At 45.2% G+C, this 25,550-nt stretch overlaps 1 protein-coding gene across 1 annotated transcript; it reads right to left on the bottom strand.

Annotated features, from left to right (window-relative positions):
• Nucleotides 1-8: 8 nt before the first annotated feature.
• SLC10A1 (solute carrier family 10 member 1) lies at nucleotides 9-20,024 on the bottom strand. The gene is made up of 5 exons (XM_036311323.1): nucleotides 19,669-20,024; nucleotides 11,908-12,118; nucleotides 4,723-4,901; nucleotides 2,373-2,569; nucleotides 9-286 (listed from the first exon to the last, which is right to left on the bottom strand). Exons 1-5 carry the CDS (start codon nucleotides 20,022-20,024, stop codon nucleotides 180-182), a joined length of 1,050 nt encoding a protein of 349 aa, XP_036167216.1. The 3' UTR covers nucleotides 9-179.
• Nucleotides 20,025-25,550: the final 5,526 nt, after the last annotated feature.

Consider the following 25,550-nt stretch of genomic DNA (forward strand, 5'->3'; position numbering starts at 1 on the left):
CCCCACCCCATCTGTCCTCCAGGCAAGACTCTTGATGCTGCTGATAGTTTCTGCTGGAAATGTTGGAGACAGACTCAGTCACTGCTGGTGCGTTCCTTTCATCTTTCTGCTTTCTCTGTAGTTTACCACATTTCCTTCTGAATTGTCTTCTGACCTGAATCCAGGTCACTGGGGGAAGGCTAGGCTGTGTAAGGGGGGGGACACTCCTCTTTATGGGTGCCATTTCCCAGAGCCGCTGGAAAGGTTTCTTCAGTTGTGGCAGCTTTGTAGATCATTTTTGTTTTATCTGTCAAGTTGAAAAGAGTTATGGGTGGGGTAGGAGAATGAGAGAATAGTAAATATAAAGCTTGTTCAATCTGGAAGACAAAACCATTTTACCCCTAGGGTGGGCTCTGTTTTTTTCATCTCTTGACCATCTCTCCTCCCATGTTTTAATTCTGAGAAAGGATTTGCTTTTCCTCAACATACCTAACGGTAATACTAGTAACAAAAGGTCTAATTAGCAGAATACTGACTCTCTGGGACTCCATGTCCAACTTCGTTGTACATGCAATTCAATAGGGGAGTTGAATTTAAGCGAAGTTGTTGACTGCATTTGGGGAGCAAGCAGCGGTCAGGGAGAAAAGAACTTTAGGGGAGTCTTCTAAGGTGGGTTCCCATGCCTCTCCCTTCCCCCATTTGGTTTAGTCTACATTTCCAGGCTGCATGGCTGTCGTGAGGAGCTGTGAAGATAGGGTCTACCTTTCCGGTTCTCCCATCTCTGTAGAAGGGTACAGATATCAAAACCATTAAAACTTGGCAGATTCTTCATCCTGAGTATTGCTGCTTGGGTCCTTACGGTCCATTAGGTCCAAAAGTAAGGTGCTTTCACATAGTTCTGTCCTAGGGGTCTTCTGAAGTGCATTGTGAGTGAAGTTCATTTTAGGTCTTGAGAGCCAAATACCCATACTGAGAGCATGGCCCCAAGAGGGCACTCCGGACCTTTCTGGAACTAAGACTGGGAACCTGATGGGTTGTTGTAGAAATTTTTGTTCCCTTTTGCATTTTTTTGGTAAGAGGGTGGAGACTTCAGGGGCAACAGATTTCTGAGTTGCTCTTGGATAAGCATCAAACTAGATTTTCTACAGCTCTACTATAGTTCGAACCAAAACTTATAAAATGGTTCTGAAGTATAATCCTCTATTTCTTTTTGACTGCTTGATACCAAGATTGCATCTTAATTCATTGTAAATCTGCATTTGCCTACTATAAGATAATTTCACCAGGGAAGCTGCATCTTTCTTTTAGGGTGTAAACCAGTCCCCTGGGCCTAGAAAAGGTTTTGAAGGGGCCCTCAATTAAATTCGTGGGAATAAGAGTTGAGGGTTTGAGTGATTATGAATATACTGATGTTTAGAATATAAAATACTGAAATGTTATCAAGTAAGGTTGTTTCCTGGTTTGGAAAAAAAGATGTAGGATTAAAGTCTGCTTTGAGGAAGGGACTCTGAGCTTTCTTGAGTTTTGATTATGTTTGGAAGAGAATGAAATGATCTGAGCCTCTTAGAAAATAGGTGCTAATTGGCTAGGAAGTTTATTAATCCAGTAGTAATCAGATTAAGGTATAAAGCAAATCAGACCAGATTGTGAAAGCGATTGTTCAGTAAGCTTACTTAAGTTTTCTTTACTGTGTAACCAGAATTGGGATCCTCTGTTTTGGATTCAGGGTTATCAGGCTGCATTACTTGAATGCTTTCCCTCCTGTAGGGTTGCCAGTGGTGCTGGGACTCTGACCTGGTTCTAAGACATGAGAACCTACAGTCCAAATTTCCTGAACTCTTGTGAATAGGGCCTTTCACAGAACTGACGTCTCACAACTATCTGTTGGCCAAAATGGTTCTGTCCTGTGTTCTCATCCTGAGCCCTATACATGATTTCCTCAGTGAAAGCAGCCCAAATTACCCATGAGGCAAACTCCACCCAAAACTGCAGTGAGTGAAGTAGCCTTGGCTCTTTGAGGCCCTTCGTACTTTTTTTTTTATATATACATTTTTATTGATTTCATTGATTTCAGAGAGGAAGGAAGAGGGAGAGAGAGAGAGAAACATCAGTGATTAGAGAGAATCATTGATTGGCTGCCTCCTGCATGCCCCCCACTGGGGATTGAGCCTGCAACCCAGGCATGTGCCCTTGACCGAAATGAACCCAGGACCCTTCAGTCCGCAGGCCAACGCTCTATCCACCAAGCCAAACAGGCTAAGGCCCCTTCATACTTCTTGTTGCTACCTGGTTTCTAGTGACTTGATAGTTACAGCCCCGTCTAATAGGTCCTTGCCGGTAGCTTGTTTTTCTCCAATATGTGAGTTCTCCAAGGGGAATAATTCAGTACTCACTGTTGGAAGGCTTGATTTTCTCGTAGCACCGAAAGATGACAATGAGGAGAAGCCCCTCTCCAAGCTGGCAAATCATGTAGAGGAGAGGAAAGAAGAAAAGTGGTCCGATGACTTCAGGGGGGAAGGTCACATTGAGGATGGTGGAGCAGAGTTGAATATTTTGGCATCCAGTCTCCATGCTGACAGTGCGCCTGCATCTGTGTAGGTTACAAAACAACCACCCCATATGACCTCACGGAAAAGGCATGAGTGTACAGCCTCACTTCCCTATCTTCTCCCCCCAGATATTTTAACAGTCTGAGACAGGAAGTGTGCCAGGGCAGGGAGTGGAGTGCACATGGTTTCAGGAAAAGGGGAGTTGACGCATGTTAAAATCATCAATCCAGCCTTGTGGAAGAGGGTTCATGAAGGGAGTGTTTATGAGATCACTTTTTATTGTCTTGGAAATGGATGATTTGTTCACTTTTGTAGGGTTACTAAATTAAAATTTGGAGAAATGTCCAGGTGGTGAGGGAGGAAAAGAAGGTGTGAGCCAGTATCAATCATTGGCTTGTTATATTGGACTTACAGGACAATTAAAATTTTTAACATATAGTAGAGGATTGAAATACCTGAAGCTCTTGTTCTGTTCCCAAATTTCTGGCTTTGCTACCTTTAACTCTAAAACGTGATGATTAAAAAGATATACTTGATTCAGCCACATTTATCTATCATTGGAATACAATCTTAGCTTTGCTTCCCATTTTATGAATTAAAGAATGGGATGTTTACATTTAATAAACGTGCGTTTAATTCATTGAATTGTAATTAATGTATTAAAATAATTGTTATTCACTAAAACCCCTGAGAGCTGTCTCAGCATATGAGGAAGACTGCTCTGGCGGTACTTGATGCTGTGATGTTGGGGCCGTATATGATCCATACCACTCTGTCGTGAAAGTTGACGTCAAGTAGTCATTGGCAGTCTTTTGACTCTACTGTATCACCATGTGTTATATCCTGTACTAATCTGGTCTTTATTAGCATGTTTTTTAAAATGGATGATTATTTTTAAAAATTATGTAAAATTTTTTATTTTTAATTACAATTGATATTCATTATTTTATTCTAGAGGCCTGGTGCACGAAAATTTGTGCACTCAGGTGGTCCCTCAGCCCGGACTGTGCCCTCATGCAGTCCAGGACCCCTTGGGGGATGTCCAGTAGACGGCTTAGGCCTGCTCCCCTGAGCACTGCCGGAAAGGCTCCCTCCACTGCTGCTGTGCTGGCCAGCTATGAGCTGGCTTCTGGCTGAGCAGTGCTCCCCCTGTGGCAGTGCACTGACCACCAGGGGGCAGCTCCTGCATTTAACGTGTGCCCCCTGGTGGTCAGTGCACATCATAGCGACTGGTTGTTCTCAGCTGTTAGGGTCAATTTGCATATTACCCTTTTATTATATAGGAGGATTAGTTTCAGGTGTACAGCATAGTGGTTAGACAATTATATAATTTACGAAGTGATCCCCTGATAATTTTAGTACTCATCTGGCCCCATATATAGTTACTGCAATATTATTGACTATATTCATTATGCTGTACTTTACATCCCTGTGACTATTTTGTAACTACCAATTTGTACTTCTTAATCCTTTTACCCTTTTTTACCCAGCTTCCCAACCCCACCTCCTAATGGGAACTCCCAACTTGTTTTTTGTATGAATAATTATTTTAAAATTATATTTTTAAAACACAAGTTTTTTGAGGTGGGGGACGAGAGTGCTAGGGTGCTACTAATGTAAATTCCTGCATAAACATTTGTCTACTATGCTTGAAAAGAGCAAAAGTTCTGGACATGCACTGCTTTGTGTAGACAGGGTGCCTGATGTTCCCATTCCAGGCTTTCAAAGTTATCTATTCCCTTAAAGTAGCAGCTGTTTGTGAATTGGATTAGACTCTAGCCGAGGTCCCAGCTATGTCAGCAGAGCTGTCACTTGATGGTGTTCTTGTCAAAGGAAAAAAGGAGGAAATGTGGAAGAGGAAGAATATGATCAACATTTGTCATAATGACACAGAGGTACCCCAGTGTCATTAGCTACCAGGGAGTTGGGCAGGAGAGGGAATCTAGCCTCTGGAGGGAGCCATGAGTTGCTGCTCTTTGGATGATTAGAGAGATGCCGTTGGTCTTTAGATTAATGTTTCTAACCCATTCAATACCTTCCCAATATTTCAGTCTAAAGTCCCTTGTTCAGTTGATGCATTTGAACATATTGCTGGCGAAATGCCTTCTGCAGATCTCAGATCTCCTCATCCTTTTCCTGAGAGACCAGGACAAGAATGAGGCCCACAGAACAGTGAGACTGAAGTAATACCTACTGTTCATTGAGGCGGAAGACAGCAGAGAGAATGTAGCCTAGCAGGAAGCCGATGAAGGGCATCAAGGAGGAGGTGGCCCACAGGTGGGGTGTCATGACAAACATGATGCTCTTGCCCACGTTGATGACAGAGAGCACTGTGATGGCCACACTGAGCAAAAGCATGATGACCATTCCTCCCTGTGAATGAGGACGAGAAAAGGCCATTAGGGTGGGGATTGGGAGAAGCAGAGAGGTATGGCGAAGCCCAGGTGGGCACTGGAGGTGAAAGGCATTTTAATTTTCAAAAATTGGTATTTGAAGTGGGAGGGAATACAAAGACCTTTATTTTCCATGTTTTTGGGATTCTTTTCAGTAGCTAGGAAGCTTCTTGGAGGACAGAGACCCAATTAACACTTGTTACTAAAGACTAAGCCAAGTGCAGCATCTGTTGACATCTCTGGATAGCAGATTTTCAGTAAGTGGCTCTGGAGGAATGAGACTGTTCAGTCCTCCTGCAAAGTGGTTCTTGTAAATTAAAAATTCTTTTGCAAAGTCATTAACTGCTTGTGTACACAATCCAACAATTCTGCCATTGCTCCAAATAGTTTGGAATTTAATCGATGTTATTCTTAGAACCTGTCCTACTTGTCTCAAATACCTCCTTTATGGGTAAGGACCTCATACGTTCTAGGATGATTTTGACTCTTGGAAGTTGCCAAGAATCATTTGAAGTGAACCTGGTAAGCAAATTGGATGATCAAGCCAGGTAATGTGGGTTTAGATCCCAAATGTAAAGAGACGTGTCTTTCTTGAGTGATCTGCAAATTGGTTACAAAAGAAAGTTTCAGAAATATCTTGGGTAATAATGGCATCAGAGAAACAATGCAGGTGTCCACCTTATCCCAGGCAAGTGCTGTGAAAGCAACATTTATTGCCCTTAATAATTACTATTAAATACGTTAATATTTAATATGAAAGCAATGTTGAGTTTTATTACAAATTTTTTATAGTTGCATCTTAATACAATTTTCAATTTTCAATAGATTTATAATGAATTTACAATGTTAAGATTTTTCAGCAGATGACATAGGATGCAAACTTTCAAAGTGCATTTTTTTGTTTGCATTATGGAGAAAGACACACTCCAAATGATAAAATATATGCACAGATTTAACGCTCTTGGTCTTGCTCATTGTTTAGTAAAGATATATAAGTATATACACATAGCAAATGTAATGATTATATGTGTTGGTTCAGTTTTCAGTTCATTCACATGTGTAATATTTGATATCCCTAGTACCATTTTAAAAAATAGTCGTAAATTATAACACAGAAGTTGCCATTTTAACTATTTTTTTAGTGTACAATTCAGTGGCACTACTTAGATCCACAAGGTTGTCTTGGTAGCATTTTAAAATTTATTTTCCTCAAATTTCAGCTGCAGTTTTGCATTTCTATGTTTTTTAAATCCATATTCCAACTGATGTGGTCATATAAAATATCACCTGTACTAACCAGTTCCTATCCCAGGATAGGGAGGAATTTCACAGATTTCATCAAACCACATGCTTCGGATTGTATTACATGACTTCACTGGTGAGCTGTTCAGTTTGCTCTTGCAGTTTGAATTTTTTCTCTTTTTGGATTCCTGTCCTTTGTTGCTTTCTACCGAATGACCAAATAGTTTTTGACCCCATCAAAAGAGTGTAGTGGATAATGGGAGGGGCAGGACATTGAGCTACAGGAATTGCCCCATGAATCCGGCAGACCTTTTTCTCTGTGGGCATTTACTCTCCTGCTCTCACTCGTTCAGTCTCCCACTCTTAGAGGCTGCAGAGTGGTTCCGAGTATAGACTTTGCTGTGATCCTGGTGTGGAAACTGCTTCATCTGGTTTCACGATGTGTAAACTTCAATGAGTCACTCAACCTCTCTGACCTGCCATATCAAAACCATTCACTAAACTGTAGCTCCTACTATTACTCACTAGAGGCCCAGTGCACGAAATTCATGCACGGGTAGAGTCCCTAGGCCTGGCTGGTGATCCAGCTGCTGGCGGCCAGCTGGGGCCTTCCTTTGTTCCGTGCAGCCCCCTGGTCAGTGCACGTCATAGCGAGTGATCGAACTCCTGGTCTCCCAGTCGAACTCCTGAGGGGACACTTTGCATATTAGCCTTTTATATATATAGATAGGTAAAGGAGGAGAGATTCACATCCCAAAGTTTCCTGTCACAGTCCTGCCATCTGTGGAAATCTCATGGCCACAACTACCTGCTTCACCTGGTTTTTGTACCACCTGTCTGCACTGCTTTCTCATGAGTGATTGAGACTGTGATGAGTGTCCATTCATGGGCAGCCAATGTCATCAGCTTGACCCAGGAGATGACCTGGCCCAACCTATTCCCACAGAGGTGGCCTACACATGCTGGTGAATGACCCAACTAGTCGCATCCTCTCCTTTTGGGAGATTTCAGAATTACAGGGAAGCAGGAGCAGATGCAAGTATTAAATACACAGAGGCCTGGGGGCAGCAGAAGCCACAAATTGGCAAAAGCTATGTGACCAAAGGGGTCAGGTTAGTTCATCAGTAGCAGCAGGTATGGCAAAAGCAGAGGTAGAGTGGCTGAGTCAATGTAATGGCTGGACCCTTTTTAAAAGAGTGGTAGAAGGCTTATGGTAAAACTGGCTCTTGGTCATGTTGTGCAACCTTATAACCACGCAGCCTTGAATAAACCCTTGCATGGATAAGGCAGAGTGCTACTTGAATTGCCTTTCTAAATAGGGCAACCCTGAACTTGTATATTGGCATATCAATGACCTCCCACTAGGAAATGCAACTGGTTGAACAGAGTTTGAGCAATACCTTCTGCCAGAGCCAGTTTTTAGGAGTTAACTTTCGTTTGGAAATCTCTCGGACAGTGGTTCTCAACCTTCCTAATGCGTGACCCTTTAATACAGTTCCTCATGTTGTGGTGACCCCCAACCATAAAATTATTTTCGTTGCTACTTCATAACTGTAATTTTGCTACTGTTATGAATCGTAATGTAAATATCTGATATGCAAATTGAACATAATTAAAGCATAGTGATTAATCACAAAAACAATATGTAATTATATATGTGTTTTCCCATGGTCTTAGGCGACCCCCCGTGAAAGGGTCGTTCGACCCCCAAAGGGGTTGCAACCCACAGGTTGAGAACCGCTGCTCTAGGAGGGATTAAGTGTGCAAAGCCACTGGGATGATTGTTGGCTCATTTTTCAGCGCGTCACTCATTATAGTTTATGGAACGGAGATGAAGGAGCCATAAAAGCAAGCCTTTGCCTTTGACCGCACATTTGTCTGCATCTTCACAGGCGTGAGTGCTGTTTGGGAGTATTTGATAAATGGAGCCACTGACCTCTGGTGGTTAAACCCTGGGGTTTAGCCGCGGTAAGTTGGGTCTAATGTACACCTGTGTTTTATAGATCACCTTTTATACTAGTGGACTCAGGGGTGGGCAAACTTTTTGACTCGAGGGCCACAATGGATTCTTAAACTGGACCGGAGGGCCGGAACAAAAGCATGGATGGAGTGTTTGTGTGAACTAATATAAATTCAAAGTAAACATCATTACATAAAAGGGTACGGTCTTTTTTTTCAATAGTTTTATTCATTTCAAACGGGCTGGATCCGGCCCGCGGGCCGTAGTTTGCCCACGGCTACTAGTGGTTCTCAACCTTGGCTGCACGTTAGAATCACCTGGGAATCTTTTTAAAATCCTGATTTCTGGGCCACATCCTCCGGAAATTCTGTTTCTTTGTTACTAATGTGTGGCCTCAACACTAGTAACAAAGAAACAGAATTTCCGGAGGATGAGGCCCAGAAATCAGGATTTTAAAAAGATTCCCAGGTGATTCTAATGTGCAGCCAAGGTTGAGAACCACTGTTTTATGCGGTTGTTACTAGTCCTTGTGCTTCCATTCCAGGTGAATCATAGCCCTGTCAATGTTCTCGGGGGTTAGTTTGACTCAATTTTTACTGTGGGATTGAGCAGTGGTTGTGCAGCACAACAGAAACAGGAGACTAACTGATAATCTAAGCTCTGCCAAGTAACGTCCCTGGGCCTCAGTTATTCTACCTATAAAATGAGAATGAAGTAGGAGCCAGGTTAGAAGGTTATTGTGAAGGACTTTACAGCTTTAAGATCTGAGATTTTTTTGCACCCTCAGAACACTTTTGATTAAAGTTACTCAGAGGTAAAAAATGAGGCATATGTTCTTATATCAATTGCACTTAGGGGTCTAATTATTTGGGTTTCTCATCTATAAAGAGGGAAGGGTAGAGTCGTATTAAATTATATCAGGGGTCACCACATTTTTGTATTCTGTGATTTTTTTTAAATTTATTTCTACACTCCCACAACCTATCGTGGATAAATGAAATGATGAACACAAGCACGTTTCTTGAATTGTTTTTTCTACTAATGTGTGGGAGAGACAGAACATGCCCTTTATTCTTTTATTCGTTATCAGGTGTGGGCTGTGGGGGCACTGTGACAGGTGCTGGGATTCAGTGTTAAGACACAGCCCCACCTCATAACAAACAGAATTTCCGGAGGATGAGGCCCAGAAATCAGGATTTTAAAAAGATTCCCAGGTGATTCTAATGTCCAGCCAAGGTTGAGAACCACACTAGGGTGTTTCTCCTTGAGGAGCTCAAGGTGAGGGTAATAAACACACAGGTGCTTATAACACAGTATGATAAATGCTGCAAGGGCCCAGTGTTGGGTGCTATGGAAGTAAATAGGACCAGAATTCTACTCAGGCTTGTGAGCTAAGGAAGACTTCCTGGGGGAGATGCCATTTGTGTTGAGACATGAAGGGTGAGTGGGTGTGAGCCCAGTGAAAGGTGATGAGTGAGGGGGACTTGGAGAGGGGAGTGTCCAGGTGGAGGGAAGGACATGTGCAAAGAAAAAAGCTGAGACTGGGGAGGTCAGTTGAGACCAAATCAAGAAAGGCCTGAGGAGCCATAGTAAGGAGTTTAAACTTTATTCTGGGGGAGAGTAAGGAACCAATGAGGGCCTTTAAGCAGTGGTGACATGATGACGTTTGAGCTTTCCACCCTCAGTGTAAGAATGGGTCAGAGAGCCAGGCTAAAGGTTATTTTAGTTGTCTAGTGAGAGAGGATAGAGGCCAGAATGAAGACAGTGGATTAGGATGGGAGGAATGGATGGATTAGAAAAGCAGGTAGAATCACTGATTAGCCTGAGTGAGGGGGAGGGGGGAGGGGACGCTGAGAACTTTCCAGCTTCTGGCTCAGGCAGTTGGGCATGTTGAATGGAATGCTGTTCATTGGGGTAATCACAGGGGGTGGAGGGGAGGAGCCGGCTTGGGGTGGAGATGCTTTTAATTGAAAACATACTGAGTTTAAAAAGCATATTCATGTAGAAAGGTTTGGCAGTTCATTGTATCAATGCTGATTGTGAAGAACTAACTCAGAGACTGTTCTGGAGATGAGAGTGAGATGGGGGAACAGTGGAAGTGGGGGGCATGATCAGTAAAAGGAGGTCTCTGAGAAGCAGGGGTGGAGAGAATGGAAGATGCCAAGAGCGAAGTAGGGTGTCTTTCAACAGGCAGGAAGGGAGCTGTGGCACAGCATCAGGACTGGGTCAGGACAAGGGCAAAAACTACTCTTGTCAATGATAGTGTGAGAATCAAATAACCCTGAAAACCTGAATTGCAGTCTTTAAAATATATTTTATATATATATTATTTATATATATATTATTTATATATATATATATTTCAGAAATGAAGGGAGAGAGAGAGAGAGAGAAACATCAATGATGAGAGAGAATCATTGATCAGCTGCCTCCTGCACACCCCTTACTGGGGATTGAACCCACAACCTGGGCATGTGTCCTTGGCTGGGATCAAACCTGGGATCTTTCAGTCCACAGGCTGATGCTCTATCCACTGAACCCAACCAGCTAGGGCTGAATTACAGATCTTTTATCTCAGGGCTCAAGCAGCTGCTAAGCCTTGGCTTCCAGGTAGCACGCTGTGTAGACTGGCCCGAGGGCACAGAAACAGGGGCAGGACAGAAACAGGCCCTCAGAATGTTGGAGGCAGAGTCCTTCCCAAGGACAAGTGAAGAGCAGTGAGCCTGGGGGGAGACTGACAGGGACTGAGCTCTGAGGTCATGAAAGTTGGCAGAGGGACCCTGGTAGCCCTCCCAGAGTCTGATTCTTCCAAGGACAGGGCAGTGGCATGATGCCCTGTCTGTGACCACAGTGCTACCCCAAACCCTCTCCTCCCATCCTGCCCCTGAAATGGCTGGGAGTGTGAACACACCTCTTCCCCTGGGTTCTACCCCTCTGGCTGCTTCAGCCAAGTTTGCCCTCGGTGCCCTCTGAACTCCTGTGTTCAGGCTTGTCCCAGGCTTACCCAAGTCTCATCCTTTCTTCATGGTCTGGCTCAAGACTGTCCCCTCCAGGAGGCCTTCTGTGACTACCCAGCCCTCACTAACCTCACCTTGCACTCTGCCAATGCTTGATTGTGCACTGTGTTGGGTCTTGTTTCTCATGTGCTATTTTACTTTCTGCAATAAACTCTTTGAGAACAGTGAACCCTCAGACAGTGTAGGAGAAAAATTAGAATTAGTAGGTGCATAATAAAAATTTAATTTTATTATTAAAAGTCTATATAATAAAAGGCCAGCAACAATAACGGTGTAATGACCAGAACGACTGATCGACCAGTCACTATGAGGTGTATTGACCACCTCTTGGTCCCTCCCCATAACCAGCAGGCCCCGATTGCTGGATGGCCAATGGGGAGCCACAGGGAACTTGAGTGGGTGGCAGTGGGGCGGGACTGGGGACTGGCGAGCGGGCGGAAGATGGCCCTGATCTCAGGCTAGGCCTAGGGACCCTACCCACACATGATTCCATGTGCTGGGTCTCTAGTAATGAGTATAAAATACCTTATAGTGTGTGTGGTGTTTTTCTTTTTCCTCCTAACTTTTTGAAAGTATTCTCAGGGGATATGGCAATCCCATGATGTAGGTGTCCTAATAGTAGGTCTTTAAAAAAAAACACACACCCCAAACCCACAACAAAAACAAGGAACAAAACCAACACAGAAAAAACCCAAATGACTTGCCTCAAGCCATCCCCTGAGAAGATAGCAGCATTCTTGCTCCCTGCCCTGCCCCCACGCTCTTACCTTGGTGACATAGCGTACGTATTGTGGCCTTTTGGCATTGAGGAAGATGCCTATGGTGCAAGGAATGAGAATCATGATCAGTGATAACACAATGCCTCCATAGGGCACCTTGTCCTTCAGGTCCCCATCATAGATCCCCCTGGAGTAAACATACAGGAGGAGGGGCATCATGCCCAGGGCAATGAAGGTGGAACAGGTGGTCATCACGATGCTGGATGGGAGACAGGAAGAGTGCAGAGAGAAAGCCCATTAATATAGACTCTTTTGGTGAGTGTCGGCGACATACCAGACACTGCTAAGCACTTCACACACACTGCTTCCTCTCCTGTTCCGGGTAGCCTGAGAAGTAAGCTTGCCAGCTCCCTTTTGCTGATGAGGAAGCTGGGGACCAGAGGAGTGCTGACTTGTCCAGGATTGTGCAGGTAGTAAAGGCTGAGACAGGATTTGTACCCAGGTCTGTCCAGCTGCTGCACTCCTTGTGCTTCCTTATGGAAGGAGTGTTCTGAGCTCCTTTGTAACAGAACTCCTTTTGCTCTGAGCACTTGCCCTAAGCACAGCCCATTCAGAAGAAAGTTAACCGTGTGACTTCATCACTCTGACTTTATCCCATTGGATCACAGAATAGCACCCGACCCACAGTTGTGTCTGTCTCAGAGCCTAGGGATGCCTGGACACAATGGCTGTGTCCCACTGGGATAACAAGGATTAACTACATCAAGAACATTTTCTCTCTTGGAGATTCTGAATATGAGACACAGTGATAGAACCCTGGGCCTTCGAGAGGGGGTGTCATTGGAGGGATGGTCAGGCAGAAGCCAAAACCATGTGAAGAAAAAGTAAACAGAGGCCGTGATTGGAAGGACAATAAGAAATATCAGCAAAGCTGTAGAAAAAAAATAATTGGAGGGCCCAATGGGGAGCAATAGAGAAGGCAGCAATAGCTACCCATTGCTGAGTGGGTGACCAGATAACCTGCCCATCAGACCTGCTTTGCATCTTGATTGCAGTTCTAGTCCCCAATACTGATAATTCTCATGTTATTTGCTTTCTGTTTTATCCTTATATTATTTAAGATAACTCTAATTTGTATCCTAATTGTCCTATTACCATTTCCATGTGGAATGTAATACATGTTAGTCCCAGGACCCTGTGTAGGCACAGGCCTTCCAGAAAGACCAGCTGAGAGAATGAAGCTGGTAGGAAGCATTCTTGGATTTGGGGATTCTGACCTTATACTATGTGGCTTTGACTTCCATTCTAGTGGGAAGGTTGGGGAGGTGGGTGGATGGAGAAGGCTTGGCAAGACCTCAGAAAAATCACAGTAAGGGTGTATCCTTCCTCTCCACAGCCCTATCCTCATCTTCATTGTGTCCATACAGGTGAACTATGGCTTAATGAACATCAAGTACAGCCTAGTCCAAATGGTCCAGAGTGTAGCCATCAAGAACAGCAGCAGGGGGAGGCGTCACAGGGACAAGAAGCTGTCAGAGGTGAGCAGAGACCCTAAAGAATCCTGTGGGCTGAATAATGGGAAAACCCTCCCTTAAGGACATAAGAACATGTGTGAGAGTGTAAGAAAGTAAGGGAGGTTTCCAGGGATCAGAAACAAAGAATGCCAAGTAAAGTGCCTTCATTTAAAGTTATTGATAGGTCCTGCAGCTTTAAGCAGGGTGAGGTACATGCTAAGGCAATTTTACCACGGAGTGATACAAACAGGAGCTAAGTTCCCACAGCATCTCATCAGTGTTTTAATGAAACAATGTGGACTGAAATGAAGCCGGGTCAAGTGTTAGTTATGATAATCTGGACGTTTAGGTTTTAACGCCCAACGGAGGGACCAGAATTGATATCTTAGGCTTCTGAAAAGAGGAGAGTTGAAACTGGAAAAATAAAACATCTAATTATCTCATGGGTCAAATATGAAATAATGAAAAAGAGATAATATTCGGGACAGAATAATAATATAATGCATATTCAAAAACATGGGGGAGATGATCTTGGATTAGGCAATGGTTTCTTAGATATGACACCTAAAGCACAAACAACCAAAGAAAAAACATAAAATGTGACTTCATCAAAATTAAAACCTTGGCCCTGGCCGGTGTGGCTCAGTTGGTTAGAGCCTCGTCCCATACCCGGAAGGGTGGCGGGTTTGATTCTCAGTCAGGGCACATACCTGGGTTGCGTGTTTGATCTCCAGGGTGTGTGTGTGTGGGGGGGGGCGGGGGGCGCGCATGCAGGAGGCAGCCAATCGAGGTTAAGCTCTCACATTGATGTTCCTCCCTTCTCCCTTCCTCTGTCTCTAAAAAACCCCAACAAACTATTCTTTTTTTTTTTTTTAAAGAATGGTTTAACATTAGATAATCTATTATCAAATTTAAAAAAATGGTATGATCATTTTATAGGCAGAAAAGTGTCATTCAACAAAATTCAGTGTTCATACATGATAAAAATTAGCACACTAAGCAACAGAATGGAAATTCCTGAACCTGAAAAGAGTTATCTATAAAAAATCTTCAGGAAACAGTAAAGTTAATGGTGAAAAATTAGATGAATAGTAGTATTATCAACTTTGTTGTAAATTATACTATATATGGGTCTTTGCTAGCACAGCAAAACAAGAAATAGGAAAGGTATAGAGATGGGAAAGGAAGAAATTAAATTTTCATTATATGCCAATGATAGGACTATCTACAGAGGAAATCCAAGTGAACTTCAATTATAACTAGTAAATAAGAGAATCCATGTAATTCTGAATACATTACTAATATAAAAAATTCTATTGTCTTGATCTAGTAGGAAAAAGAATCATATGATTTTTTAAAAAGGTGCCATTTATAATCACAAAACTATAAAATATTTAGAAATGAATAAAAAAGATGCAAGATCTTTAAGGGGATGAATGATAAAACTTCATAGAAAGGTATAAAATAAGACCTAAGTCTACACTATTTCTATGGATGAGAAGACTCAATATTAGAAAGATGGCCTCTACATTTATTTATAAATTTAATGCAAATTTAACCAAAATTCCAGCAACATTTTATGTAGACTTGAGAGCTAATCCCAAAATTCAAGTGTAACAGTAAAGGGTCATGAATAGCTGGTGTAATTTTCAAAAACAAGGAAGAGGGAACTTACCTTTCAGAAATCAAGATTTATTATAAAGTCATAATTAAGAAAATGTGATATCGTGCAAGGATAGTCACATAGACCAATAGAAGAGAAGAGAGATCCCAGACACAAACCCATGCATATTTGTGAGTTTCATCTGTGGGAGAGATGGCATTACAAATTACTGGAGAAAAATTAACTCAGTGGTACTGGGAATTTCTCTATAATATAGAAAAGAAAATAGGATCACAGCGTGCATAATAAGTTTTAGGTCAACTGAAGATCTCCATGTGAAAAGTAAAACTTTAAAACTTTTCAAAGAAAATTTAGGGGAATATCTTCATCACCTTGAGGGTAATAAAAGACTTCCTAAAGAAACCCCCAAAACATAAACTGTCAAAAAAAAACGTTGGCAAATTTGATAGAATTAAAATAAGCAGTCTGTGTTATAAGACATTATTATCGAAGTATAAAGACAAGCTCCAAACTGTGAGTAGACTGTGGCAACATATAAAAACAATATAAACTACAAATCAGTGAGGAAAAACACAATAGTCCCATAAAAAAAAATTGGCAAAGGATATATTTCCCGAAGAGGACACCCAAATGGCCAATAAATATTTGAAAAGGTACTATATCTCCCATGAAATTAAAAAAAAATTAAAACCACTGTGACCCCTTTTAGTCTCACCAGATGGCAAAAATGGAAAAGTCTGACAATTCCAAATACGGAGGAAAACATAGAAAAAATGCAACTACTTTAGAGAGAGTTTGTAGAAGATGGGTGAACCCCATGACCCGCCGCCTGCTTTTGTTTATATACCCTCTCACACGTGAGCACTGGGGCACATGCACAAGGCCGGTCACAGCAACAACACGTGAAGTCCACATGAATGTCTGACAGCAGGAGAATAGATAAATATAAGCACACTCCACGGCAGTTCAAATGCACAAAGGAGCTATTTAATTTCTATGCCTTTATATCTCAAAAAAAGCAGGTTGTCAAATGACTTGGGTAGTAGGATAGTGTTTGTATGACATTGAAAACAGGCAAACACAACAGTGTATCTTGCTTATGGATCGGTACCTAAGTAGTAATGGTATAAATTATACTACTATAGTGCTGAATTCTGGGAGGTGCTCCCTGTGGGGTGGGGACAAGGAGAAAAGATTGGGGCGGGCACACGGTGCTAGCTATTGATCCCTCTTAGGAGAAAGGCCACACACTGGTGGGCTTGTTTGGATGTCCTTGGGCAGAGGCGTCATGCTTACTTTGGCCGGCGCGTCAGGAGCTCTGGAATTTGCTCTGGGACTTGGTGTGCCTTGTGCATGCAGGAGTGTGGGAACAGACTGTCCACCTTCAGGTACCTCCTCCACATGGGTAAGTGCTGGACCCTGATCAGGGACGCCCACCTCCCGATTTCCTGGAATCTGTGACTGTCATGCTCCCCAGTTTACCTTGAAGGACAGGAATGGGGGGTGGGGTGGGGTGGGAGCTTGACTTGACCAGGCTCCAGTTCTGAGACTGGGACCTCTTCCATAGTGACTTGCAGGCCAGGTGGCCTCTCAGGGAGCCAGGGGTCAGGGGGAAAGGGCATGTTTGTTTTTTTATTTATCCCTCTGCCTGACTTCTCGGAGCACAGCACCACCTGCTTTCCAACGCCTTGTCAGAGCTGAGGGAACTGGGGCGGGGGCGGGGGGGTGGGGGGGGCTTGCCAGACTCTCGGGTGAAGTGGAGACCTCTGGGAGCCAGGCTCATCCTGGTTGGGTTCCCTATGTCATGATGGGTAGAGCTGTGGGAATCCTTGGCTTGTGTCCATGTCTGTTGCCCCCACAGACAGTGGCTCTGGTCTCTGCTGTGAGTAGGGTCAGAGGGAGCAGATGAACCTGAGGGATGTGACAGGTGTTCAGAGTGGGCAGGCCCCCTCTGACCCTGACAAGCTGGGCTCGCTTCAACTTCGAGGACATTTTCCCTTGCCTGGGGGCTGCCTGCTTTTTTGGGAGCTTGTCTAAGTGGCTGCCTGGCAGCCCAGCCTCCCTGAATGTGCCTGCCTTCCTGCAATGTGATGGTGGCCGCCCCAGACTCACTCCATCTGTGAGGCAGAGTCCCAGGAAGGAGACACCACTTTCCCACACATTCTGGGAAACCTCGGGCAAGTCTCTGAACTTCAGCTTCCTCATGATGCGGTGCTTACAGGGAAGTTCACCCTGGCAGCCTTTGAGCGACACCTGGCCTCTGACTGCACAGTGTTTTTGTTTTTGTTAATCCGCACCCAGGAATATTTTTCCATTGATTTTTAGAAAGAGTGGAAGGGCCCTAACTGGTTTGGCTCAGTGGATAGAGCGTCTGCCTGCGGACTGAAGGGTCCCAGGTTCGATTCCGGTCAAGGGCATGTACCTTGGTTGCGGGCACATCCCCAGTGGGGAGTGTGCAGGAGGCAGCTGATCGATGTTTCTAACTCTCTATCCTTCTCCCTTCCTCTCTGTAAAAAATCAATAAAATATATTAAAAAAAAAAAAAAGAAAGAGTGGAAGGGAGGAGAGACAGAGAGGGGGGTGGGGGTGGGTTCCTGCTCCCAGAGAGCACCCAGAGCGCCTGCACTGTTTAGGGGGACCTCCCGGCATTGTGTTCCTTTATTGCCCATGCCCAACCCTGAAGATGTCTGTCGGTCTCATTATCATAATTACACTACATGCTGCACGTTGTCCTGGAGGAACTCACATTGGAATACGAAGTCTGGTAGCATGTGATGGTTGATGATGAGCTCATGCTCCGCCAGGGGTCTGCGGCGTGGCTTAGTGTGCACGGGAGGGGTGCCTGTGGGAAGGGGCTCTCTGCTGGAAGGTGGCTGTCCAGGCAGAGCATTACCTCTTGGGGGGCCCAGGTAGAAGTGACCATCTCCAGATACCCAGATAGGGAGGCTGAGCAGGACAGCATCGAGGTCCCATCCCTGAGTCACTGGATGTGGGTGGGGGCTGAGGGCCTCAGACATGCAGCTGTATTGAAGAGACCTGGCCTGTGCCCTTGGGCTAAAGAGGCAAGGGTATCTGGCCACTGACACTGACATATTCCCCATTGTCCTTTACACCTGCCCGCCCTGCTCTGCGGTTCTACAGATGCAAACGTCCTCAGAGGGCCCCTTCCCTACAGCCGACTTCCCGCATCCCTTCTCAGCCAGAATTAGGATGTAGTCTGGGTTTCTTAGGACACAGAGGCTGCAACGAGCTCTGTCCAGGGGCCAGATTAAGACTGAGGGCTTGCCTGGCTGGTGTGGCTCAGTGGTTGAGCATTGACCTATGAGCTAGGAGGTCAGGGTTCGATTCCCGGTTAGGGCATGTGCCTGGGTTGTGGGCTCGATCCCCAGTAGGGGGCATGCAGAAGGCAGCCGATCAGTGATTCTCTCTCATCATTGATGTTCCCATCTCTCCCTCTCCTTCCTCTCTGAAATCAATACAAATTACAAAAAAGTTATTTAAAAAAATAAAAGACTGAGGGCTTGCTTTGCAGCAGGAAGGATGCGGATTAGACAGAGGGAAGAATTTCCTCAGTGTGGTGCTCCAACGTTGGTATGTTCCTGTGGGAGACTGGACAGGCCAAGCCTCTTCCTTGCCCCTCTCTTCCATAGTCTACTTCGGTGAGGGCGGAATCCTATGGGTGGAGACTCCAGAGCTCCTCAGATGGCGGGTCTTGGTAAACCCAAAGTATCATTCTCTTTTTTTCACTTAAAAATACACCCCGGCCTCACTTGGCATCACCAGGAGGGACTTCCTTCCTTGGGGGCTTTCCTTGGTAAACGTCGGCCAAGGGCAGGGTGCTGACAGACACCCAGCTGGACTGTCTTAGTCCACTGCCCTCCCTGCTCAGTAGAGAAAAGCATCTCAACTGAGGACCCAACTAAAGGACACAGCTTGAGGCTGAGGCTTAGGCAAAGGCAGGAGCTTCTGCAGATGTTTCCTCAGCTAGAATAGGGGATGTTGCTGGTCCCACTCCCCGCCCTCCCCTCCCTCACCCCTACACCAGTTGGGCTGAGGTGAGGCCCAGCATCACCGGGCCGGTGCTGGGAAACTCTTGAGTCTAACTGGTTGTGTCTTCACTTGGAAATGTTCCTGTGTCTGCTGGGAGGATGGGGGAAGTTCTGGGAAGACATCCCGTCTGCCTGGATAGTTGGGAGGAGCATTGGAAATCCCTGCTTGCTCTGTAGGAATTGGAGGTGCCTATTTGGTTTCCAAGCCAAATCTTGATCTCCATGGAGATGTCTGGAACCAACCTGCACCCCCTGTCAGATCTCTGGCCTCAAAGCAGACAACTTGTCCCCCAGTGTAGGCAGGTAAAGTTCTCCAGAGGACCCTTTGGTTTAAAACAATCTTTACACCCCACCTGAGATGCCTCTGGGAGCAGGGGGTCTCCAGGATGCCACTGGACCAGCGTGGCCCCTTTGGCATGGTGCTTAAACCAAGACACACCTCAGCTCCTGCTCCCAGCCCAGCATAAGGTCTTGACAATAAATGCTGCCACCTCGAACCCTACCATCCACCCAGCCCCCACTCATCCCCTCTCCTGTCTTTAGCCCAGATTTCCCTCATGATTGTGACACCTCCAATGTGGCCCATGTCCCCAGGCTGCTCCCTCCTCACTCCCAGTCCTACCTGAGGTTCATGTCCCCCTTCAAGGCCAGACTGAAGATGTTGGACAGGTTCCCGCCAGGGGAACAGCCGCAGATCAGGATGGCTAGTGCCTCAATATTGTTCAACCGGAAAAGCTTGCCCAGAGCAAAGGCAGTGAGGGGCATGATGCCATACTGCGCCACCACGGCGATGGCCAGCCCCTTAGGCTTCCAGAAGTGAGCCTTGATCTTGCTGAACTCCATGGTGCAGCCCAGCGACAGCATCATGATGAGCAGCATGAACACCAGGATGACGCTCAGCGCCAGGTCGGTGGGGCGCTTGCCGAAGTTGGGCGGCAGGGAGAAGTTGAGTGGGACGGACACATTGAGGGCCTCCATCCTCCAGTGACAGCGCAAGGCCGGGAGACCTGCACACCCTGGCCCCCTCTGCTGCTCAGTCCTGTCTGGACACCTTTGGTCACCTCCTGGGCCGAGCGTCAGGACAAATGGAGCTGTTGTGGGTCTGATATGGTCTACTCTGGTAGGCTGTCCAGGCCAGAATGCAAATAGAAGGATTATGCAACTGGCTGTGGCCCCAAAGGGGAGAGCCTGGAGCCTTATCTGCCCGGCCTGCCCTGTCTCTCCCAAATTCCTTGACCTTTCTGGGTGCCACTAACACTCCTTTACCACTTGGCTGCTTCTGGGGCCAGGGCACTTATTTCTCTCTTTTGCCCCAGATATTCTGCTCCTGGGTCCCAATCCAGGGCCTGCACCAATCCAAGTCCAGCCCTCTCATCCTCTGCTCGGTCTTGGGTGCCTTCCCCAGGACCAGCGAGTCACCTCCGCTCCTAAACCCTCACTCGGGGAGAAATGAATCCAGCGGTGCCTTTCTTTCCCGGACATCGGTGGCACATCCCAAGGGGTTGTGGGACAGTCTAGGGGCGGGTGTGTCACTGGCCTCTAGGAAGCGATGTGTCCACGACTCTTTTCCCAGGAGATGAGGTGCCCATGTCCTTCTCGCCTGTGCTGGGGAAACCCATGTCCTATCCCCAAACCTGGGTGGTAGGGTCCCCGGGGAAGAACACGCTTACCTCCATAGGGAAGAGCCTGCAGAGATGGCTGAGGGGCTCTCAGGAAGGGCAGCTCTGAACGCACCTTGACTGTGGAGGTTTGTGTCCAGACTCGCTGGCCAGCAGCCCGGGGAGCCCCATAGCTGGGAAACTTCTGAGCAAGAAGCAGGAATGCACCGGCTTTTCCTTCCAACTTCTTGACAGCTCTACTTTTGTTCTGTGACTGTGTGTCTCTGGCAGGGAGCCGGGCTCTGGACAAACTGCAGCCTTGGGGAGAGAGAGGCGGAGACAGGCATGCCTGGGGCAGGCTCACAGAATGTGGCCCTCTGAGCCTCCCTCCTCTCATCCCAGCCATAGGGTAGGACCTTCAGAGGGGACAAGGGACCCGTCTTCAGAAACACACTTGCCTCTTGGCTGGGTTGGACCTTACCAGGCCTGGGTGGGGTCTCATGGTTCCGTATTTGCTGAAATGGGCGATCAGGCTGTTTGTGTGGGACTCCAGAGGGCAGGGTAGCCACTGTGGGGTAGAGGTGGGGATGGATTTTGAGTTGGTATGAGGAAGCACCTAAAAATGAGTACACTCCAACAAGGCCCCAGGGGCCTTGGGAATCCTGCCTTAAGGGTTGGGTGGCAGGATCCTCTCCACCTGGGGCCACATGAAGAATCAGGTGGATGAGCGGTAGTCTAGGAAGTAACCTGCGTCTGGCCGATGGAAGGCTACCTTGGCCCACTCTGCAGGAGCCTCATGCAGGTAGCCGGCCCATTTGATAATGAGTAATACACAGATCAAATTAAACTCACTATGAAGTAAAAAAGGAAAAGAGTAGCAAAAGTTTCCAACAATTGCCAGGAAAACATTGCCACAGAGCACATAAAAACTGTCCAAACATTATGCCATTGAATTAAAAAACCCAGCAACCTGAATGCAGTAATTACTTTCTTGAAGGAGGAAGGCAAAATAGCAATGCAAAAGCACAATAAAAAATTACCATTTTTGAACCCCTAAAGGTAAATAGTTGATTCAGGTAAGGACCATCAATAGATGCTAAAACCGTTGGGTAAAAAGTAATTGAGGACCGGAGTATTCCTCTGGTGATAAAGTATCACTAGTCACCGTATAGATTAATTAATAATTACAGAGGGAAGATATGTACTTTTACATTGGCAAAACCCAGCAGTTTCCCCCCTAAGCAAGTGATTAAAGTTGGCATTCTCGATAGCATGACCACCTAAAATCACATGCCTGTTGATGAAATGCAATATGAAATACACAATATAAATATAATAAAAAATGCTTACTCTGAATCTCATCAAGTCTTTAGACTGAACTGGCGATTTATTGGAAGTACAAGTGTTAGGAAAACAAACAAAATATAAAGAACGAATCAGAATCTAGAATATGGGACATTTTACAAAATAACTGGCATATCATCCTAGCCAGTGTCTCCCACATCGATGTTTCTCTTTCTCTGTCTCTCCCCCTCCCTTCCACTCTCCTTAAAAAAATTTCCTCGAGTAAAGATGAATAACAAGAACAACAAAATAATAACTGACATGTTCTCTTAAACAAATAATTATTGAAACAAAACTGGCTTTTCTACATTTCAAGAACAAAGAGACATAACCAAATGCAATGTATGGTTGGATACTGGGTTAAAAGGATATTAAAAAACATGTTGAGGAGTAATTGGGAAAATTTGAATATGGACTGTATATTGATATTGTAGATGATATCATGGAATTATTAGATTAGCATTGTAGTTATTTAGGACAGTGTTCTCATTTTAGAAATGCAGGCTGATGTCTTAATGGGTGAAGTGTCATGATGTCTGCAATTTATGTGAAAATGGTTTGGAAAAATGTGTTTGTGTATTGTGTGTGTGTAGAGAGAGGAAAAGCAGATGTGGCAAAATGATAATTGTTGAAACTGTGTGCAAGATATATGGATACTCATTGCATTATTATTCCAATATGTTGGTCAGTTTGCAATTTTTCAAAATAAAAAGTTGAAATGAAAAGTGCCGGGAGCCGGTCCATCCTTGCTGTTTCAAGGGACCTGGCATATATGGCATACTGTCCTTAATATGTTTGCTCACCTTCTTGGCACTATGTGTTTTAACCAAGGTCTCCTCTCTGAGAAAGGTTGTTTCCCCAGGTAGGGATTTTCCCCTGAAGTTAGGGAGGGAATAAAACCTCTTAACTAAGTGCCAGGCGGGTAATTAATCACTTTAACTACAAGCAATCATGCTTAAGCTACATAATCTTTACTCCCTGGAATGGAGATAAGAAACGCCCTAACCTTTGGAATAGAGATTGATAGGATTGGAATCAACTGGTATAAATACAGATGTAACAAGACAACAGCACACAGAACCTAGACACAGAACCTACACAGAACCTAGAGACAGAAGAACTTCTCTGGAGAGAACATGGCAAAAAATCCTGGACAGAAACTGGCCACAGAACCTAGAGACAGAACCTAGCGAGAGAACCTGGCTGAAGAACCTAGAGACAGAACCTGGCTACAGAACCTGGATAGAACATGGCAAGAGAACCTGACTAGAACCTGGTGACTGAACCTGGCTGGAGAACCTGGACAGAACCTGGCTGGAGAACCTAGCGAGGGAACATGGCTACAGAACCTGGCTGGAGAACCTAGCAAGAGAACATGGACACAGAACCTCTCTGGAGATCCTAACCAGAACTTCGCTGGAGATCCTGAACAGAACTTGGCTGGAGATCCAGACCAGAACTTGGCTAGAGATCCTGGCTAGGCTGCTGATCAACTGAATGCTGTCTCTGTGTCATTCCTTCTTCACTGACTCCGTCTACACCTTTGGGAACCCCTGGACCTGCTGGGGTTGGACCCCAGCAGAAAAGGACACAGGAAAGAGATGGTGAGATGGCAGGAGGAGATGTAGCATGGCTGGAAGAACTCAGGAAAAACACCATATCAGAGTGCTAAAGATGAAATGGAAGGAATACAAATAAAAGACAATTAAGAACATCATAGCAAGGGACATGGAAGAGAGACATGAGGAAGGCAAGCAAAATGGAATGGCAAAAAAAGAGTTAAAAAAAAAAAAAAAGACTAGACAAAAAAACCAAGATGGCGGCATAGGTTAACGCCGGAGATTGCTGCCTCGAACAACCACTTCAAAAAACAACTAAAGACGGAACGGACATCATCCAGAACCACAGGAAGGCTGGCTGAGTGGAAATTCTACAACTAGGAGGAAAGAGAATATCATACCCAGACTCAGAGGTACTGAGGTGCGGAGTGCGCGCGGAGCGGGCTGGCGGCGGAGGGCGCAGTTGTTGTGTTCAATCGGGAGGGAGTTTCAGACTCTGAGCTCCAGATCCGGGCGAGTCTCTAGGGACCCAGGCTCAAACGGGAGAAGCGTGACTGTCTGGCTTCAGTCAGAAATCGAAGGCAGCTTTCTCTCCGAGGTTTGCAGCGGTTGCTGGGACTCTGTGAGGCAGAGCCCCTAGGGACGGAACTGAGAGCAGCCATAACTGCTCGCTCCTGCCCGCCCTGTAGATCTCCAGGGACCCGCCCCACACAAGCCCTGCGCAGAGCCATTTGCCGAATAGCCTCAGGCAAACGCTAGATTAGCACCGCCCTAGAGATCCAGCACAGAAGCCCTCCCACTGCAGACACAGTGAACTCTCATAGCCAGTTAGCCTGGAGGTCAAATCACCCCCACTATTGCCAACAACAATCAAGGCTTAACTACAACAAGACTGGGCACAAAGACCACTAGGGGGTGCACCAAGAAAGCATAAAAAATGCGGAGACAAAGAAACAGGACAAAATTGTCCATGGAGGATATAGAGTTCAGAACCACACTTTTAAGGTCTCTCAAGAACTGTCTAGAAGCCGCCGATAAATGTAGTGAGATCCTCAAGAAATCTAATGAGACCCTCGATGTTGTGATAAAGAACCAAATAGAAATTAAGCATACACTGACTGAAATAAAGAATATTATACAGACACCCAACAGCAGACCAGAGGAGCGCAAGAATCAAGTCAAAGATTCGAAATGCGAAGAAGCAAAAAACACCCAACTGGAAAAGCAAAATGAAAAAAGAATCCGAAAATACGAAGATAGTGTAAGGAGCCTCTGGAACAGCTTCAAGTGTACCAACATCAGAATTATAGGGGTGCCAGAAGATGAGAGAGACCAAGATATTGAAAACCTATTTGAAGAAATAATGACAGAAAACTTCCCCCACCTGGTGAGAGAAATAGACGTACAGGTCCAGGAAGCGCAGAGAACCCCAAACAAAAGGAATCCAAAGAGGACCACACCAAGACACATCATAATTAAAATGCCAAGAGCAAAAGACAAAAGAGAATCTTAAAAGCAGCAAGAGAAAGAAACTCAGTTACCTACAAGGGAGTACCCGTACGACTGTCAGCTGATTTCTCAACAGAAACTTTGCAGGCCAGAAGGGAATGGCAAGAAATATTCAAAGTGATGAATACCAAGAACCTACAACCAAGATTACTTTATCCAGCAAAGCTATCATTCAGAACTGAAGGTCAGATAAAGAGCTTCACTGATAAGGAAAAGCTAAAGGAGTTCATCACCACCAAACCAGTATTATATGAAATGCTGAAAGGTATCCTTTAAGAAGAGGAAGAAGAAGAAAAAGGTAAAGATACAAATTATGAACAACAAACATGCATCTATCAACAAGTGAATCTAAGAATCAAGTGAATAAATAATCTGGTGATCATAATAGAATCAGGGACATAGAAAGGGAATGGACTGACTATTCTTGGGGGGGGGAAAGGGGTGTGGGAGATGCAGGAAGAGACTGGACAAAAATAGTGCACCTATGGATGAGG

This window comes from Myotis myotis, unplaced genomic scaffold (genome assembly GCF_014108235.1).
Source record: "Myotis myotis isolate mMyoMyo1 unplaced genomic scaffold, mMyoMyo1.p scaffold_m19_p_1, whole genome shotgun sequence".
NCBI lineage: Eukaryota > Metazoa > Chordata > Mammalia > Chiroptera > Vespertilionidae > Myotis > Myotis myotis.

Bases quoted from the DNA above. Each gene is read 5' to 3' on its own strand.
- SLC10A1 (XM_036311323.1), bottom strand. From the start codon at position 20,024: ATGGAGGCCCTCAATGTGTCCGTCCCACTCAACTTCTCCCTGCCGCCC. The intron at 2,570-4,722 runs GTAGGTATTACT...TAACCTACACAG, and splicing joins GTCTTCCGCCTCAATGAACA to ATGCAGGCGCACTGTCAGCA. The intron at 287-2,372 runs GTGAGTACTGAA...TCAACTTGACAG, and splicing joins GAAAATCAAGCCTTCCAACA to ATAAAACAAAAATGATCTAC.